Below are 19,490 nucleotides of genomic sequence, written 5' to 3'. Positions count from 1 at the left end.
AAGAGGCGCCGCTGGCGGTGCTTCGACGGTGACGACGACGAATTCCGACAGACTCATTAGCTTAAATGGGTAATTACTCTGCAATTCGAGAATTTTCTATCAATTCATTGTTTGCTAGGGTTTGGCTACCATAGGCTGAACAACTCTAGGTTGCTCCCTAATTTTGGGTTCAGATCCCGTATAAGTGCAATGACTATCTTAATTTTTTGAGGTGATGATATCAGTTGCAAGAATTGTTTCTTAAGTGTGCAATTTGATGAAACAAATCATGCAAGCTGGAAGAAAAAATTTAAGTTTAGGATGCACACCAATTGCAACTAGTTATTTATCAGATTTTAGAGTTTTAATATGCTTCTTTGTTCAATGCAGTATTTGTGGGACGGGAAGTAGAGGTTGGCATCGGCAGCATAACCCCAACTCCCCAAACTCTAGGTTGTATGTCTACTTCACACCTTGGCCTGATGCGCAACAGCGGAATGAAGAAATGCACGAGGGAGAAGAATGAGGCAGTTTGTCCTCTAATTTGTATGAGATGATGTAAGCCATGTAGTGATTGCATAATCTGAAGACTCCGTATTTTGTATGTGTTAAGAATCACTTTGATTGTTATTTTGTGAAGTGCCCTAAGACTAATTGGAGCTTATTAACTCCCATGGGACGCTCAATATGGTTTGGTGGTGATGCACTGTATGATATACATGTTGTTATATTACTCAAACTAGTTGAATGCCCATGCGTTGCTACGAGTCTAATTTATTTTTAAGAAGACAGCCACGCAATATTCTAGTATAATAAAATTCTATTTAATTAAACTATAATTCGGTTAAAATCTACAATTATACATCATGTTTATAGAAATAAATAACTCTACAGTTGTACCATCTATAATATTAACGAAGTTTCCACTTTGCTCGTACCCTAAATATTAATTTATGTAGCATATGATTATTTTGGAGACTCGGCGATTTTTCTGGCATGACATTTTTCACGAGCAGGGTCTTCTGCTCCTTGCACTATGATCATCTTTGCGCTGTGGTTCATGCATGTGTAGGGGGCGGGTCCAACTGGTAGGGCTGCCTGGAAATGGCCATCTTAGGACTGCGTGTGTAGGGGCAGGTCCAACCCATAGGGCTGCCTAGCGTTGTGGTGCCAGACATTTTTTTCTCCCGCTCCTGGACTATTCCCCTATTGAGGTTGGGTAGGGCGTCCTCCGACTTACATGGTCGGCTATCAGGCCCCCCCGACAGATGTACACGTGTTAGTGTGGACTGGTTCCATCCGCCTTCCTTGCCCTCTTCTCTCACCCAGGTCGCACCACCTGACTTTATGGGTTGACTGTGGGGTGTCTATCGTTTTATCGAGGGATGGCTTCATGTGCCTACCGATGTACATAATACCGCCTCACGTTGTTAGGCTAATTCTTAGTCGTGTCATCATTTTTTATATTGGCCAACCAACAACCAGAGCCGGCAGTGTGATTGTCTCTGCATTAGTCTCGGAGCATCTCCTAGAACATATCTATGGTATACCAAAACTTGAAAGTATAGCAATGTGTCCATCAGTTGCAACGGTCCAGTTTATATTTTTTTCCTATACATTTTCTTGTAGGCATTACGTAGAGTAGTTTGTTGTGCCAGTTCGCGGTCACCGTCCTTTGTAACAATGGGAGACACAACGAAGGTTGGAGCGAAGCCAAATGAGCATGAACTTAGATTAGAGTACTTTATTTCTTGTTAAAAATTATAACTTGCATACACCCACATATAAGTGACATCTACAAAATATTTCTTCGAATACCCCTAATAATACAGGTAAACCTTAGAACTACTGATCAACTAAACCAAATGATTCATTCAGAAACATATGTTTTGGTTTTGCACACAAATTAAATATCTATAAGGTTTCATGAAGTAAATGGATAGACCTTCTAAATTATGCTGAATTAAAACATCTTTCAAAAGAGATACAAAATCTGCTTAAAATTTACCCAGATGAAGTTAAGGATGCCACATTTATATAAAACAGTTTTATGATAATTGCATACCCTTTCTCGCTTTGTCATAGCTGTCAGCGGAGCAGTAAGCTTTGTGTCGGTGCCTACGGTCGATGTTTTTAAAGCATCGACCTATTTTCATATTGTTCTTCTGCCTACAAGAATGCAAACATAAGTGAAGTTTAAGCACCAAACAAGATGTCAAGAAAATCACGAGCCAAGATGATGAGCTCCAAACAAAGCTAGTGGCTACACCTGAAGCTTAATTGCTAGAGCAACAAAACTATACAAAATTAAAAAATGCAAGAGCAGAAACTCGTTGGGATTAATCATGTTTAAACCCCATCGTATAGGGAATCTTTCAAATAAGCTATATTTTTTCTCTAGTAATAATCAAATGCGGAGATAAATAAGAGCTCCAAATTATACACATAATTTTGAAAAATTTATGTTACTAAGCAAACAGTGCTGACATCATGATAAGTTGATAAGCCCATAGTTTCACGGTACATAGATTAACCAATATAATAGCTAAATCAATAAATCAAGAAATATTTAGCCTATATAGTATAACATGATTCTGCAATGAGGAACTAAATGAATCTATAATGAATCACTTATATACTACATGGAAAAGGAATCACAATGTCGATTTGGTACAAAAAAGTATTCCCACAAAGTTGTAGGATCTTACAAAAATGAATGCATCTTCACCATACAATACTTGTCCTTTTATTTTCTCATGGTGTTTCTTGCTCTCAGCATCAAGGAACATGGAGTTATTTCCTTGAAAACAAAAAACCAACACGGAGCGCTAATATGACTGGGATATGCCAAAGTCCAGCGCCTGCAGACTGGTTGTCTCGACGCTCGGCAACGCCCGATGGGCCGCAGGCAGGAAGGTCACGGATGTCGGAAGCGGGAGAGAAGGAGTGTGCCGGTCGTATTTGGGGATGTCGCAGTGGCGCTGCACCTGGTGGCCAACAACGCTAGGCAGCACCTCATGATGGTCCTATTTGGAGCAGTCGTCGATGCCATCGACTGCATGCCTACCGGTGAATTTAGCCAGGAACGCACCACACAGGGCCGACTGCATGCCTACCGGTGAATTTAGCCAGGAACGCACCACACAGGGCCGTGATATTCCCGGTTTCTTCCATTAATAAACTGGGCACTTCCTTCTTAATAAATGGTTGGGGCAAAGCTTTTGCCCCACAGTTAAAAAAAAAAACAAGGGACGAGTAGAGAGAAGCATATGACCTGTGCTGGTCCGAAGGTACAGTTCCTAGGTGGCGACTTGGGTGTCACGGGACGCGGTGGTGCGAGACTTCGCTGGCGTGACGTGGTCATATGAAGCAGCGGGGTCTTGACGTGGTAGTGCTAGGCGGCGGCCGGCCACAGCGGAATCCTAGGTGCTCTCGCTTTCATCACCCCGCCCTGTCTTCCTTTTTTTCGATGGATGAACCGATGCTAGTGCTCGTAGTTGCGGCCGGTGGCCAGCAGCGGCGCTAGGTAACCACCATGACTCGAGGTAGTGATACGTCTCCGACGTATCGATAATTTCTTATGTTCCATGCCACATTATTGATGATATCTACATGTTATATGCACATTTTATGTCATATTTATGCGTTTTCCGGAACTAACCTATTCACGAGATGCCGAAGGGCCGGTTCCTGTTTTCTGCTGTTTTTGGTTTCAGAAATCCTAGTAAGGAAATATTCTCGGAATCGGACGAAATCAACGCCGAAGATCTTAGAATCCCCGGAAGCATCCAGAACACCCGAGAGTCGCCAGAGGGGGGCCACAGGGGCCCCAGATGATAGGCCGGCACGGCCCAGGCCCTGGCCGCACCGCCTTATGGTGTCGTCGCCTCGTTGACCTTCTGAAGCCGCCTCTTCGCCTATTTAAGCCCCCTCGACCTAAAACCTCGATACGGAAAAGCCACGGTACGAGAAACCTTCCAGAGCCGCCGCCATCGCGAAGCCAAGATCTGGGGGACAGGAGTCTCTGTTCCGGCACGCCGCCGGGACGGGGAAGTGCCCCCGGAAGGCTCCTCCATCGACACCACCGCCATCTCCATCAATGCTGCTGTCTCCCATGAGGAGGGAGTAGTTCTCCATCTAGGCTCGGGGCTGTACCGGTAGCTATGTGGTTCATCTCTCTCCTATGTACTTCAATACAATAATCTCATGAGCTGCCTTACATGATTGAGATTCATATGATGATGCTTGTAATCTAGATGTCATTATGCTAGTCAAGTGAATTTTACTTATGTGATCTCCGGAGACTCCTTGTCCCACGTGTGTAAAGGTGACAGTGTGTGCACCGTGTGGGTCTCTTAGGCTATATTTCACAGAATACTTATTCACTGTTATGAATGGCATAGTGAAGTGCTTATTTATATCTCTTTATGATTGCAATGTGTTTTGTATCATAATTTATCTATGTGCTACTCTAGTGATGTTATTAAAGTAGTTTATTCCTCCTGCACGGTGTAATGGTGACAGTGTGTGCATCCGTGTTAGTACTTGGCGTAGCCTATGATTGTGATCTCTTATAGATTATGAAGTTAACTATTGCTATGATGGTATTGATGTGATCTATGCCTTCTTTCGTAGCGTGAAGGTGACAGTGTGCATGCTACATTAGTACTTGGTTTAGTTGTGTTGATCTGTCGTGCACTCTAAGGTTATTTAAATATGAACATCGAATATTGTGGAGCTTGTTAACTCCGGCATTGAGGGTTCGTGTAATCCTACACTGTTAGTGGTGTTCATCATCCAACAAGAGGGTGTAGAGTATGCATTTATCTATTTTGTTATGTGATCAAAGTTGAGAGTATCCACTAGTGAAAGTCTAATCCCTAGGCCTTGTTCCTAAATACTGCTATCGCTGCTTGTTTACTGTTTTACTGCGTTACTATTGCTGCGTTACTACTGCTTGTTTACTGTCCTGGGCAAAGCACTTTTCTGGTGCCGTTGCTACTACTTATTTATACCACCTGTATTTCACTATCTCTTCGCCAAACTAGTGCACCTATTAGGTGTGTTGGGGACACAAGAGACTTCTTGCTTTGTGGTTGCAGGGTTGCATGAGAGGGATATCTTTGACCTCTTCCTCCCTGAGTTCGATAAACCTTGGGTGATCCACTTAAGGGAAACTTGCTGCTGTTCTACAAACCTCTGCTCTTGGAGGCCCAACATTGTCTACAGGAAAAGGAGGGGGCGTAGACATCAAGCACTTTTCTGGCGCTGTTGCCGGGGAGGAAAGGTAAAAGGCACTCATACTTCGGTTCCAGGTTAAGTACTTTTCTGGCGCCATTGTATTTGTGCTCGAAGCTATTTCCTTTAGATCCTGCAATTGCAACTTTTTGTTTCTTGTTTACACTAGTTAGGCATAATGGAAAACAACAAAAAAATGAGAGATCTTTATGAGCTTTATCTTGAATTAGGACATGATGTGTTTGAAGAGAGAATTAAAAAACCCATGGAACTTTATATGCATGCTAATGGGAATGTTATTAATATGAATGCTTTGAACACTATTGTTGCTAATTCTATGGAAAATTCTAAGCTTGGGGAAGCTGGCTTTGATGAGCATGATCTTTTTAGTCCCCCAAGCATTGAGGAGAAAATTTACTTTGATGATACTTTGCCTCCTATTTATGATGATTATAATTATAGTAGTCTTTTGGTGCCACCTGTTATGGAGGATAAATTTGATTATGATTACAATATGCCTCCTATATTTGATGATAGCTACTTTGTTGAATTTGCTCCCACTATTACTAATAAAATTGACTATGCTTATGTGGAGAGTAATAATTTTATGCATGAGACTCATGATAAGAATGCTTTATGTGATAGTTACATTGTTGAGTTTGCTCATGATGCTACTGGAAATTATTATGAGAGAGGAAAATATGGTTGTAGAAATTTTCATGTTACTAAAACACCTCTCTATGTGCTGAAATTTTTGAAACTACACTTGTTTTATCTTCCTGATCTTGTCACTTTGCTCTTCATGAACTTGTTTATTTACAAGATTCCTTTGCATAGGAAGCATGTTAGGCTTAAATTTGTTTCATACTTGCTTCTTGATGCTCTCTTTTGCTTCAAATACTATTTCTTGCGAGTGCATCATTAAAACTGCTGAGCCCATCTTAATGGCTATAAAGAAAGAACTTCTTAGGAGATAACCCATGTGTTTATTTTGCTACAGCAATTTTGTTTTATATTTGTGTCTTGCAAGTTGTTACTACTGTAGCAACCTCTCCTTATCTTATTTTATTGCATTGTTGTGCCAAGTAAAGTCTTTGATAGTAAGGTTCATACTAGATTTGGATTACTGCGCAGAAACATATTTCTTTGCTGTCACGAATCTGGGCAAAATTCTCTGTAGGTAACTCAGAAAATTATGCCAATTTACTTGAGTGATCCTCAGATATGTACGCAACTTTCATTCAATTTTAGCATTTTCATTTGAGCAAGTCTGGTGCCTCAATAAAATTCGTCTTTACGGACTTTTCTGTTTTGACAGATTCTACCTTTTATTTCGCATTGCTTCTTTTGCTATGTGGGATGGATTTCTTTGTTCCATTAACTTTCAGTAGCTTTGGGCAATGTCCAGAAGTGTTAAGAATGAATGTGTCACCTCTGAACATGTAAGTTTTTGATTATGCACTAACCCTCTAATGAGTTTGTTTCAATTTTGGTGTGGAGGAAGTTTTCAAGGGTCAAGAGAGAAGGATGATACAATATGATCAAGAAGAGTGAAAGCTCTAAGCTTGGGGATGCCCCAGTGGTTCATCCCTGCATATTTCAAGAAGACTCAAGCATCTAAGCTTGGGGATGCCCAAGGCATCCCCTTCTTCATCGACAAATTATCAGGTTCCTTCTCTTGAAACTATATTTTTATTCGGTCACATCTTATGTACTTTACTTGGAGCGTCTGTTTGTTTTTGTTTTTGTTTTTGTTTGAATGAATGCTTGTGTGGGAGAGAGACACGCTCCGCTGGTTCGTATGAACACATGTGTTCTTAGCTTTTAATTTTCATGGCGAAGGTTGAAACTGCTTCGTTAATTGTTATATGGTTGGAAACGGGAAATGCTACATGTAGTAATTGCTATAATGTCTTGGATAATGTGATACTTGGCAGTTGTTGTGCTCATGTTTAAGCTCTTGCATCATATACTTTGCACCTATTAATGAAGAAATACATAGAGCATGCTAAAATTTGGTTTGCATAATTGGTCTCTCTAAGGTCTAGATAATTTCTAGTATTGAGTTTGAACAACAAGGAAGACGGTGTAGAGTCTTATAATGTTTACAATATGTCTTTTATGTGAGTTTTGCTGCACCGGTTCATCCTTGTGTTTGTTTCAAATAACCTTGCTAGCCTAAGCCTTGTATCGAGAGGGAATACTTCTCATGCATCCAAAATCCTTGAGCCAGCCACTATGCCACTTGTGTCCACCATACCTACCTACTACATGGTATTTCTCCGCCATTCCAAAGTAAATTGCTTGAGTGCTACCTTTAAATTTCTATCCTTTACCTTTACAATATATAGCTCATGGGACAAATAGCTTAAAAACTATTGTGGTATTGAATATGTACTTATGCACTTTATCTCTTATTAAGTTGCTTGTTGTGCGATAACCATGTTCCTGGGGACGCCATCAACTACTCTTTGTTGAATATCATGTGAGTTGCTATGCATGTTCGTCTTGTCTGAAGTAAGGGCGATCTACCACCTTATGGTTAGAGCGTGCATATTGTTAGAGAAGAACATTGGGCCGCTAACTAAAGCCATGATCCATGGTGGAAGTTTCAGTTTTGGACATATATCCTCAATCTCATATGAGAAAATTAATTGTTGCTACATGCTTATGCATAAAAGAGGAGTCCATTATCTGTTGTCTATGTTGTCCCGGTATGGATGTCTAAGTTGAGAATAATCAATAGCGAGAAATCCGATGCGAGCTTTCTCCTTAGACCTTTGTACAGGTGGCATAGAGGTATCCCTTTGTGACACTTGGTTAAAACATGTGCATTGCGATAATCCCGGTAGTCCAAACTAATTAGGACAAGGTGCGGGCACTGTTAGTATACTATGCATGAGGCTTGCAACTTGTAAGATATAATCTACATGATACATATGCTTTATTACTACCGTTGACAAAATTGTTTCTTGTTTTCAAAACCAAAGCTCTAGCACAAATATAACAATCGATGCTTTCCTCTTTGAAGGACCATTCTTTTACTTTTATGTTGAGTCAGTTCACCTATCTCTCTCCACCTCAAGAAGCAAACACTTGTGTGAACTGTGCATTGATTCCTACATACTTGCATATTGCACTTATTATATTACTTTACATTGACAATATCCATGAGATATACATGTTATAAGTTGAAAGCAACTGCTGAAACTTCATCTTCCTTTGTGTTGCTTCAATGCCTTTACTTTGAATTATTGCTTTATGAGTTAACTCTTATGCAAGACTTATTGATGCTAGTCTTGAAAGTACTATTCATGAAAAGTCTTTGCTTTATGATTCATTTGTTTACTCATGTCATTTACCATTGTTTTGATCGCTGCATTCATTACATATGCTTACAATAGTATGATCAAGGTTATGATGGCATGTCACTCCAGAAATTATCTTTGTTTATCGTTTACCTGCTCGGGACGAGCAGAAACTAAGCTTGGGGATGCTGATACGTCTCCGACGTATCGATAATTTCTTATGTTCCATGCCACATTATTGATGATATCTACATGTTATATGCACATTTTATGTCATATTTATGCGTTTTCCGGAACTAACCTATTGACGAGATGCTTAAGGGCCAGTTCCTGTTTTCTGCTGTTTTTGGTTTCAGAAATCCTAGTAAGGAAATATTCTCGGAATCGGACGAAATCAACGCCGAAGATCTTAGAATCCCCGGAAGCATCCAGAACACCCGAGAGTCGCCAGAGGGGGGCCACAGGGGCCCCAGATGATAGGCCGGCGCGGCCCAGGCCCTGGCCGCGCCGCCTTATGGTGTCGTCGCCTCGTTGACCTTCTGACGCCGCCTCTTCGCCTATTTAAGCCCCCTCGACCTAAAACCTCGATACGGAAAAGCCACGGTACGAGAAACCTTCCAGAGCCGCCGCCATCGCGAAGCCAAGATCTGGGGGACAGGAGTCTCTGTTCCGGCACGCCGCCGGGACGGGGAAGTGCCCCCGGAAGGCTCCTCCATCGACACCACCGCCATCTCCATCAACGCTGCTGTCTCCCATGAGGAGGGAGTAGTTCTCCATCGAGGCTCGGGGCTGTACCGGTAGCTATGTGGTTCATCTCTCTCCTATGTACTTCAATACAATAATCTCATGAGCTGCCTTACATGATTGAGATTCATATGATGATGCTTGTAATCTAGATGTCATTATGCTAGTCAAGTGAATTTTACTTATGTGATCTCCGGAGACTCCTTGTCCCACGTGTGTAAAGGTGACAGTGTGTGCACCGTGTGAGTCTCTTAGGCTATATTTCACAGAATACTTATTCACTGTTATGAATGGCATAGTGAAGTGCTTATTTATATCTCTTTATGATTGCAATGTGTTTTGTATCACAATTTATCTATGTGCTACTCTAGTGATGTTATTAAAGTAGTTTATTCCTCCTGCACGGTGTAATGGTGACAGTGTGTGCATCCGTGTTAGTACTTGGCGTAGGCTATGATTGTGATCTCTTGTAGATTATGAAGTTAACTATTGCTATGATGGTATTGATGTGATCTATGCCTCCTTTCGTAGCGTGAAGGTGACAGTGTGCATGCTACGTTAGTACTTGGTTTAGTTGTGTTGATCTGTCGTGCACTCTAAGGTTATTTAAATATGAACATCGAATATTGTGGAGCTTGTTAACTCCGGCATTGAGGGTTCGTGTAATCCTACACTGTTAGTGGTGTTCATCATCCAACAAGAGGGTGTAGAGTATGCATTTATCTATTCTGTTATGTGATCAAAGTTGAAAGTGTCCACTAGTGAAAGTCTAATCCCTAGGCCTTGTTCCTAAATACTGCTATCGCTGCTTGTTTACTGTTTTACTGCGTTACTACTGCTGCGTTACTACTGCTTGTTTACTGTCCTGGGCAAAGCACTTTTCTGGTGCCGTTGCTACTACTTATTTATACCACCTGTATTTCACTGTCTCTTCGCCGAACTAGTGCACCTATTAGGTGTGTTGGGGACACAAGAGACTTCTTGCTTTGTGGTTGCAGGGTTGCATGAGAGGGATATCTTTGACCTCTTCCTCCCTGAGTTCGCTAAACCTTGGGTGATCCACTTAAGGGAAACTTGCTGCTGTTCTACAAACCTCTGCTCTTGGAGGCCCAACACTGTCTACAGGAAAAGGAGGGGGCGTAGACATCAGGTAGCAAGAGCATGTGCCAATTGTGCATTCTGGCCATAAGCACACTGTCTCTAGGCTTTCCATGCTGAAGGGAGGACGTAGTACGGAAAGATTTGATTTCTTGGTAAGTATAAAGCTCTCATTCGAGAAGGAAATTATTACTTTGTATTGATTACCTTGATTATCGCTATCACGGGAAGGGAGGGGCGCTTATCGTGATTAGCGTTTGAATGGCTTGCCTTATTAGATAAAGAAAATACTATTATATCTAATTGAATGAGAATCCGTTTAAGTGATGTGTCATACGTAGGAAGACCTGATATTAGATCGAACGGTCCGGATGCTCCGAATCTCCTTCACCAAACGCATTGTATGACCTACGACCAACTCCAATATAATAGTATAGATATTGTGATGTATTTTCACATAATTTTTATATATTTTCTACCTTCATGCTCTTAATTTTTTTTAATTTGTCATACAGTTGCGGTATACAGTATAATAATACATGTTAACATGTTAGATACACTTTAAATTAAGCCTCTACATCTCTCTATTTGGGCTAGATGCAACTTTTAGACAGAAATATGGGGTGAGCTGGAAAAGGGATTTGATTTATGTGTTCAATGCAACAACTACACCAAACACTAGTGTTATGTGCAATTTCATCTAGAAGGAGAGTCCTTTTCCCCTAAGACTCGTTTGGATACAAGGGATCCAAAGTGGTAACCGCTCATTTCCCACCTTCTCGCTCTCTTGGCCGCCCTGGCTCCTCTTCCTCTCTATTCTGGCGGCCTCGCTGGACGAACTGTGTGTGTGTGTGTGTTGGAGGGGAGGCCGACCTCCTCTTGTAGATATGTGTAGTTGTAGGTTGTTGTCCCATGTGGCTATTGAATTTATGTTGTGGGTGAAATCGTCGAAGCAAGTCCTCGATTTGCCGCCATGGTTGTGGCGCCATACGGAAAAGGGACGACAAGCATTTCTTCAATAAGCGTGCAAGAGCTCCGGGGGTGGGAGTCCTCGCCCTATCGATTTTGACTAATACTTGTTGTACTTTTAATTTCTAAGTCGCGGGATCTTTGGGGTGCCCTTAAGGAGTAGAGGACCAACATCCGAGTTCTCAAGAAGATCCTAAAGGACAAAGACCTTCAAATCAACGAGCTCAAGAAGAAGTATGACTCAGGTGAGCCCGAGGAGGTGTTGCGCAAGAAAAACCAAGAGCTTTTCAAGGACCTTGAGCTCAACAAGGAGGAGCATGCCGAGCACATTAAAGCCATGGAGGAATCTGCCGACATTGCCTTCAACAAACAGCGTGAAGAGCTAGCCTCCATGAAGGCCAACTTGGAAGAAGCACGTAAGCATGCATGCTGAAAACCATGTTCTCGCCGCCAAGACCAGCCAATAAGAGATAGCTGGGTACAAGGATGAGCATGACCAGTTCTATTATAAAATTCTTGGTAGGTGCCGACTTCGTTTCCTTAGTCGATTTTCTATTTTGACCTTTATGATTTGTATTTTAAAAACACTATGCCTTTTTTGTATTTGTATTTTCAGTTTCCTGCGGCTTGTCTGATGATGACACGTCTTCCTCGCACTGTCTACCCTTGCCCATGTGAGGAATCTCGTGAAGCAATTATTGATGTGTGCATGATCCTTCGGGTGCCCTACATTAATATGTCGTGTGTGGTGTAACAAGAGGCCCACTTGATGACCTGCTAAGGTTCAAGAAGCCCAAGATCATTTAGCAATTACAGAGCTTCGAGGCTCATATACGTGGCGTGCTAACAAGGACAAGCCCATCTCATGGAACCCTTTGTTGGGGAACTTTTCAGATATCCTGTTTTAGATTTGGAAATCCATGCGATTATTTAGATTCAGAAGAGGCACATACATGAGACAATATAATTCGAGAGAAATGCTGTCTGACTTTATATAAGTTAATATTGAGAATAATAAGGTGGGTGTCCGAAACATGCACTCCTACTTCAGGTTTCTGCACTGCTCGCTCAAACCTCACACAAGACACAACCAGCCTATACAGACCTCATTCCTCTATTCAGACAAACCAAATCTTCAAACAGTTTGTTGCCACTGCCGGCGTAAAGTCATGTGAAGAGGCGCCTCCTGCCGCGCCTGCCGGCCTTTGCCTGTGCGCCATCAGCGGACTCGCCGCGCACCACCTCATCGACAAGCTCCTTGAATATCGACCTCTCAATCTCCAGCACCATCCCAGGAAGTTGCTGCCGGCCGAAGCTCGTCGTCCACCCTTCCAGCCTGTGCAAGATATCTGCATCAGGTATCACGCTGCTGCTGTCTTCATGGCACATCCGTGATCTCTCCGTCTTCAGGTGCTCGATCTCTGAACAAATGGCCTTCACCAGCTGCTGACCGCTGGACACCTCCCTCACTCTGGTGAGCGAGCTGGTCGAATGTGCAGAGGTTTCCTTCTCATACTTCTGAAGTAGGAGACTGTTCACAGCGTCAAACATGAGCTTCCGGTGAGCTCTCTTGGGATCGTCTGACCTTCTGCTCTGATGGACGCTGTCGGGTTTGGATATCCATCCTGACTTCCGTTGCTCGAGCACGAGGAACAGGTCGGGGTTGACGGGGTAGCCAGAAGCGTGGAGCTGGATCTGCGACAGGCCTGAACTTAGGTCTTTCATCAGAAGTCCTGAGGCCAACAGGATCTCAGACACGTAACGGTGGTCCGGAATTTGTGCCTCGCACAAGAAAGCAATGTGATCGACAGGAGGAGCCTCGTCATCATCCTTGTGTACAGTCAATTGCTGGAGCTTCTGAAGAAGGCTCGCTACGTTCGCGAACTTATTGTTTCCGGGCTGAGCAGCGAGATTTGCTGGCTTTGGACCGCAATGCTTCAGGGATTCTTCTGATGGATGCCACTCATCATCTGCAACAAAGGATGAAGAAAACATCACATCAATGCCACAAACTACTTTTATCATTTTTGTTTGGCTAGAGTGAACATGCGCTGGATAACAACCAAATGTATTTGCGGTTCATTGATGATTCTACAATGATTGGGCAAGCATTAATCTTGAGTGATGGTACCAACCAGTCTATGTATGCCACGGCACTATTAATCTGCAGGCTGTAGCCATTGTGGTCAAAAGAGGCCACTATGCCGTGCAAAAGATGAAAATAACTACCACATGGAGATTCAAGATCACCCGATCAAGGGAAACTGAAGTATCGAAGAAGCAAGTAAAGTTAAGAACATGTAAGTTCTTTTCATCTATCTCTAATAAACTTCTATTTGAGTTCTTTTTTTCGAAGGAGCACAATTTCCCGTTAATATGATCAAGAAACAAAGTTAGCAGAGCTGGCAAAATAGCTGATCTTACCAACATTGGGTGAATTTGTGGTCTTGCTGGTACAGAAGGAATTCTCTTGGTCAAAAGAAGAGTCCAAAACAGAAACTGGACTTGGCCGCTCAGGGATACTTGCTGCAGGATCCAAAGATGACAGGTCCTTGTTTGCATCGTAACAGGTTTTCTGATTAACAAATGGACAGAATAATAATTAGAAAAGTGGCATGGCACATTAGTAAGATTTTAAGTCTTCAGTATTAATCCCACCTAGGGTCTTCACCATGTAGTTCATTTTACATTCTTGTGGTTTTGTGAAGGTGAATTAAGGATTATAATATTATTTCACATTAATATAGCTTTGCAATATACACCTTTTCTTCCCTTTGAATAAAAAAACTATCTGGAAGAACGAATGGCTTACCACTTTTTGTGGATTCCTTCCTGGTGGAGTTTGATTGCCTCGCTGGAAGCTCAAAGCATTAGCTTCTGCGGATCTGTCAGCACTTGTTACTTCAATGTCCAGCTCTGATATTACACTCATACTTCCTTCCGACTTTGTAGACATATCATCGCCTGGCTGGTTCAGGCTCCTTGCCCTGCTCTTTGCACCATTTTGATGGCCATCTTCACCTTGAGCAAGTTTTCTTCTAATTTTGCTTCTAGGTGATACTGTATCCAAGTGACTCCTATCTGCAGATTGCCTTTGGTTCTTGTTAGACTCCATATAAGGAATTGGGGGTCTAGCCCTCCGCTCCACTTCGAGCTTTTTCTGTGGTAATCTGGTGCTACTGGAGTTTTTATGCTTGGAAAAGCTTCCATTATTGTCTCTTGGCGCCTGCTGTTTTCTTGATGAGCTCTCAGTCATCAACTGTGCACTAGACTTCTGTCTCCTGGTCATCATTTCGTTCCTTCCATTCGCTTTTCCATCAGGAGAAACAAGGGGCTGAGAAGCAGGCACCCTTGGACTAGATTTCGGATGTTGCCCAATAGTTGCCCTATTGATCCGCGAGATTTTCTTTTTATCAGTGCTATTGACTGTCCGCGGCTGCGTTAAATCGGATAAGCCCCCTAGTGGAACAACAGAAGAATCTTCATCACCCAAGTCTGCAGATTTTGCAGGCTTCATGATCACAATAGGTGATTTAAAGAATCTTTCTGCAACGCTCTCTTCTTCCACTGATGGTGATGAGGCCTCTTGAGACATCTGATTGGGATTTGGGTTAGTATTCAGTCTATGGTTAACATCAGTTACCGCTTGGCTATTGTAGTTTTCATCATATAAGTTCAGCATAGATGCTTCCTCGCGCCTCTTGCTCTGCAACAATCCTTTTGCTTGCATCGAGTCCAGGATCTGCTTAAGTGCCCTGAGGTCCTTGTTGGAGTGCTGAAAATCAAGGTCATTCAGCCGTTTCTCTATCTCACTGTAAACTGATGCAGCAGGTTGCTCTTTTCCATGAGCTCCCTTGGACCCCTTTGGCAACTTTCTAGGTAGCACAATCCTTTCTTGCTGTTTCCACGGCGCAGATTCAGCTGGGAACTTAGAGTTAGGGACATTCCTGATCGTTGCATCCAGAATCCTTTGTTGCCGACGAGCAGGCTCATTATGCGAGGATAGGCTCAAGGGGATCAGTATGGGTTCTTGCTTCCTCTCTTGAACTGATATGGATGCCTGTGATGTCGTTGCCTTGCTATCGTTGCGCTCAGGTAGCTCTTCCAATCCCATGAGTTTTGCAACAACACTCGGGAGACGCTTACAGGCTGGTTGTTCTTGCTGGATCTCTGCATTGACTTCTTTATCAGAACTGATGGTCCTTTCTTCAGCATTCATGCTTTCCTTTGGCCGCATGTCCATTTCACAGGTCCTAAGAGGGCCTTCCTTGATGTCCAACGACAATCTTGGCATCTCCCTAAGTTTTGATGTTGATTCCCTCCCATCATACGAGAACCGAGGAGCATCATAAGACAGCCTTTGCTGCTGGCTAGATTCAGATGGATTCCAAGAGGACTCCCTGAGCTTGGCTAACACTCTGAGTGACTCATTAACGTCCATGGTTCCCTTGCTCTTTCCTTGATTACAACTGCTAGGGGGCTCAACAAAGCGTGTAGCTGAATCTCCATAGTTGTATCTGTGATCATTCACCGCTTCTTTGCTGGAAATTCTGATCGACAAATCATGAGTATCTTTATAAATTGAATCCTTTACAAGATTTCTTATACCAAGAGTCCGGTGGCTTGATTGAGCCGAGGACATGTCGGAGGGCTCGATGAGGGTACCATCTGGGTAGTAATCTGGCCCATAGTCACTGTCAGGAGAGCTCTTGAGCCTCGGTGAGGACTTGAATGGTTTCTCCGGAAATAGCATTCGATCAGTGGATGATAAGTCCTGTTGTGTTGACCTGTTGCCATCAAGGGAGGAGAATGACGAACATGAGGAGGATGAATAAGAGGTCTGTGATAACTCCACTGTGGATGACGCTCTTTGATTCTCAATCCAGCTTCTACTCAAGTTCTTGTCCTGAATGCAGATCGAAGCAAATCAGTCAGATTGTGAAAGCCAATACATGCATGCCTACTGAACCTGAAGTCCTGAAGTCCTGAAGTGTATACATAACTAGTAAGACTTACAAGAACAATCTGGGGCCCGTATCTTGTGCGTTCTTCTCCGACGCTCGGGCTGCTTGACAGTGCATTGCCTGTTTTAGTAAGAGAAATAATTGTCAGTGGTGAGTCAGCCTAAAAATATATAATGCGCAAAATGAAAAATGAAAACACATTAACTCTTATAGCCAAAAATACATGTAGCAAAGCAAGAGAAATAATCAATCTTGTTGTGTTATAAAAAAAGAAGAGAAACAAAACAAAATGAAGTGTCAGTGTTGTCCAAATTTATTTATTTTTCGTTCTAGAAACAGTCACCAAAGAAGAGAAACAAAATGTCAGTGTCATTGTTGTCCAAATATAAACTTTTTCTATAGAAAGAGTCTTCTTTAAATTTAATGAGTCATTCTCAGTGTTGTCAACATTTAACAGATAGATTTTTTATCCATAGTACTAGTACGGTTCAAATCTGTCTGCATGACAGAAGTGACTTATTCTAAAAAGTGACTTATTTTGTCGGCCGTCAGGGACCAATTTCCGGCTAATCAGTGCTGGTGCTCAATTGAAGATTTCATTTTTCAGGAGTAAACTTCCGTGTGCTTCCACCCTAGATTATAAAAAATGTTAAATCCCCGCATCTCGCTGGCCTGCTCCCAAAATTAAGGGAAAAAGCTAGATCCACATAATTGGCACCAGCAGCTAGTGATTCAATGCAGGATGAAAGAAAACCGAAAAAACAGAGCGCATCAGCAACCTTAATTCATGCTAAGACCACACAAATCCCCGATCTATCTTCCAAAAGTAGAGCTCTAAATGGCATGAAAACGTTGGGAAATTGTGAATAGCGCGTCCAGTAAGCTAATCGCATGAAAATGCAAACACATAGACAATCGAATGACCAGAAAGAAAGCGGGAGCAGTAGGCAGTAGGGAGGAGAAGATGAGACCTGGTGGGAGAAGCCTCTTGTGGTGGTGGGCGGCGATGGGGTAGCGGCGGTCGAACGCCTGCAGGATCCCGGTGACGCACCCGATCTGCCGGTGCAGCTCCGGCCGCCTCTCTTCTCCCAACGCATGCAGGTACTTGGCCGGCATCTCCGCCTCCTCCTTCCACCAAGCACGTCGAGAGGAATCCCCAGAATGCAGGGAGGAGGAGCGCCGAACTAGCAGGTCCTCCCTGCTAGCAGCTCAAGAACAAGAACATCTCAGCACACCATCACTTTTTCTTCTAGGGGAGCAGCCCAGAGGAGGAGGGGGAGATCTTGTGAGCTGTGACTCCGAGCAGACAGCACGAGGGGCATGGCCAGCCTCGCCCTCTGGCCTCTGCAGCTCCAGGTAGCAGATGAGGTGGCCTATCTGATAGAGGGGATGCAAGAAGGTGCTCCAAAAGCACCAAGAATGGTGGTAAGCTCCTCTATGACTGTGGAGTTGCTATTAGAGGAAGGAAGGAAGACGTGTGAGGATGAGGGGAAGGAGGGAGGGGCTTGACGAGAGAAGAAGGCAATGGCAGTGCCAGTGTATCTTTTAATCCATTTTACCAGAATGTGAGTACATTTAGTGTCCTGCTAAATGCAGGAAAAGAGGACTGACAATGTATACTTGGGTACTGGGACCTGGCATTCCAAGCAGAGCAGTGTGTGCATAACCAACTACCTAACTAACTATTAGGAGATGTGTTGTTGCCTTGTTCTCTTTCTAGGCACCCCATGTGCACCTCCAAGGTCCTCCTGGCCCTACCCACCATGACACATGGTTGTCCCTGTGCGTGTGATCTAGAGAGATAGAGAGTCAACATCAGTTTCTCATCTTGCAAGTGTGTAAAACAACGTCGTGGAGAACGTGAAGGGTTTGTTGGCATCGGTAAAAGCTTCTCTCCGTGGTCTCCAAACCAAACTGGTTGGTGACGAAGAAGACGATGATAAAATCTGACAGTCTGTTCTTGCAACCGTTAGCTAGTAGTAGTTGTGTGCGCTGTAATTAGGGCTGCAAATCATCTGCCTCATAGTATGTTTAACTGCACTGTTCCATTGTTTGGTCAAGGATGCATTAAAAGGGGAGTGCAGGGCCAACTAACAACAGTGCATTCATGGTGTGGATCCGTGAGGTGGAGAAGAAGACCAGCTCCAGCACCAATTTCTTGGCGTTGAAGCATGCACGCAGGTGTAGTGCATGCCATGCTGGGCAGACTGCAGAGGGCAGTGAGGGCAGTGATCCATTCTCTGTACCACACCATTTCTTATCTTCTTTTGATCTGCACCTCTCTTTTTTTTCTCCTTCTGACCCTTTGATTCAATATCATCATCACTTTTGCCGTTGAAGGTTCAGAGCAGTTATTTTAATTTTTAATCTGCAGTTCTTCTTTATTTGGTTCAGACTATTGAGCAAGTTGCAGCAAGCTGAGAAAATAATGGGATGGATGGCATGGACTTTTGGCTGAACGATAGTAGTATTACCCAAGCCCGGAAGCCCCATGTAATGGTACAACAAATGTATTGTTAACATTTTCAGATATGCAAAACTGTGGATGACTAGCAGGCTCGTTTGGTCCACATTTGTGTCGAGACTTGAGAGTTGACCTAGCAGAAGAAGCTAATAAGCATGGAAATCCACTCACCAGTAATGATTTAGGCCTCTTCTTTTGTCTTCTCAAGTGGCTTATAGGTTCACCACCGCATATAGGCCTAAAAGAAGTGTATGTCTTGGACGCAGAGGATATGAACCCGGATGCACGTGCACCCTATAATGAAAATTTTAAAAAAAATGCTATTTTAAAGTTTTAGGATTTTTTTTAAAAAAAATGCACGCATGTATATCCAATGTTGATACTTATTTGTGCAGATTTTGGCATAAAAAACAACCATGTGTGACCTACACATAAATGTGAAAATGGGATTTTCTATTACCGTGAACAATACACAACCAATCATTATAATGCCATTTAGACATTGTCATTTTCGTGTAGGCTACATACAAGTATATTTTTCCGTGAAAACTTACACAAGTTAGTATCAACAGAATATGTAGATGAAAATATTTATTTCAATTTTTTTGAAATGTTCAGAACAGCATTTTTTCAATATTAGAGAAAACGGGTGCACCTACACCCTGGTATTTCCCTATCCCCCCCCCCGCTATTTAGGTTTATAATGCAAATTTTGTGGCTTGGAGA

General features: G+C 42.8%; 1 protein-coding gene across 1 annotated transcript; it reads right to left on the bottom strand.

Moving 5' to 3' along the window:
* Positions 1 to 12,303: 12,303 nt before the first annotated feature.
* On the bottom strand, positions 12,304 to 17,907 carry LOC127334113 (protein LONGIFOLIA 1). Its single transcript, XM_051360530.2, has 5 exons — positions 17,272 to 17,907; positions 16,353 to 16,420; positions 14,149 to 16,242; positions 13,761 to 13,911; positions 12,304 to 13,306 (listed from the first exon to the last, which is right to left on the bottom strand). The coding sequence occupies exons 1-5, from the start codon at positions 17,414 to 17,416 to the stop codon at positions 12,504 to 12,506; spliced, it is 3,261 nt and encodes a 1,086-aa protein (XP_051216490.1). The 5' UTR covers positions 17,417 to 17,907; the 3' UTR covers positions 12,304 to 12,503.
* Positions 17,908 to 19,490: the final 1,583 nt, after the last annotated feature.

Source organism: Lolium perenne, chromosome 2 (genome assembly GCF_019359855.2).
Source record: "Lolium perenne isolate Kyuss_39 chromosome 2, Kyuss_2.0, whole genome shotgun sequence".
Lineage (NCBI taxonomy): Eukaryota > Viridiplantae > Streptophyta > Magnoliopsida > Poales > Poaceae > Lolium > Lolium perenne.
Note: the sequence above shows the minus strand (reverse complement) of the source record. Positions and strands in the feature narration are given on the sequence as shown.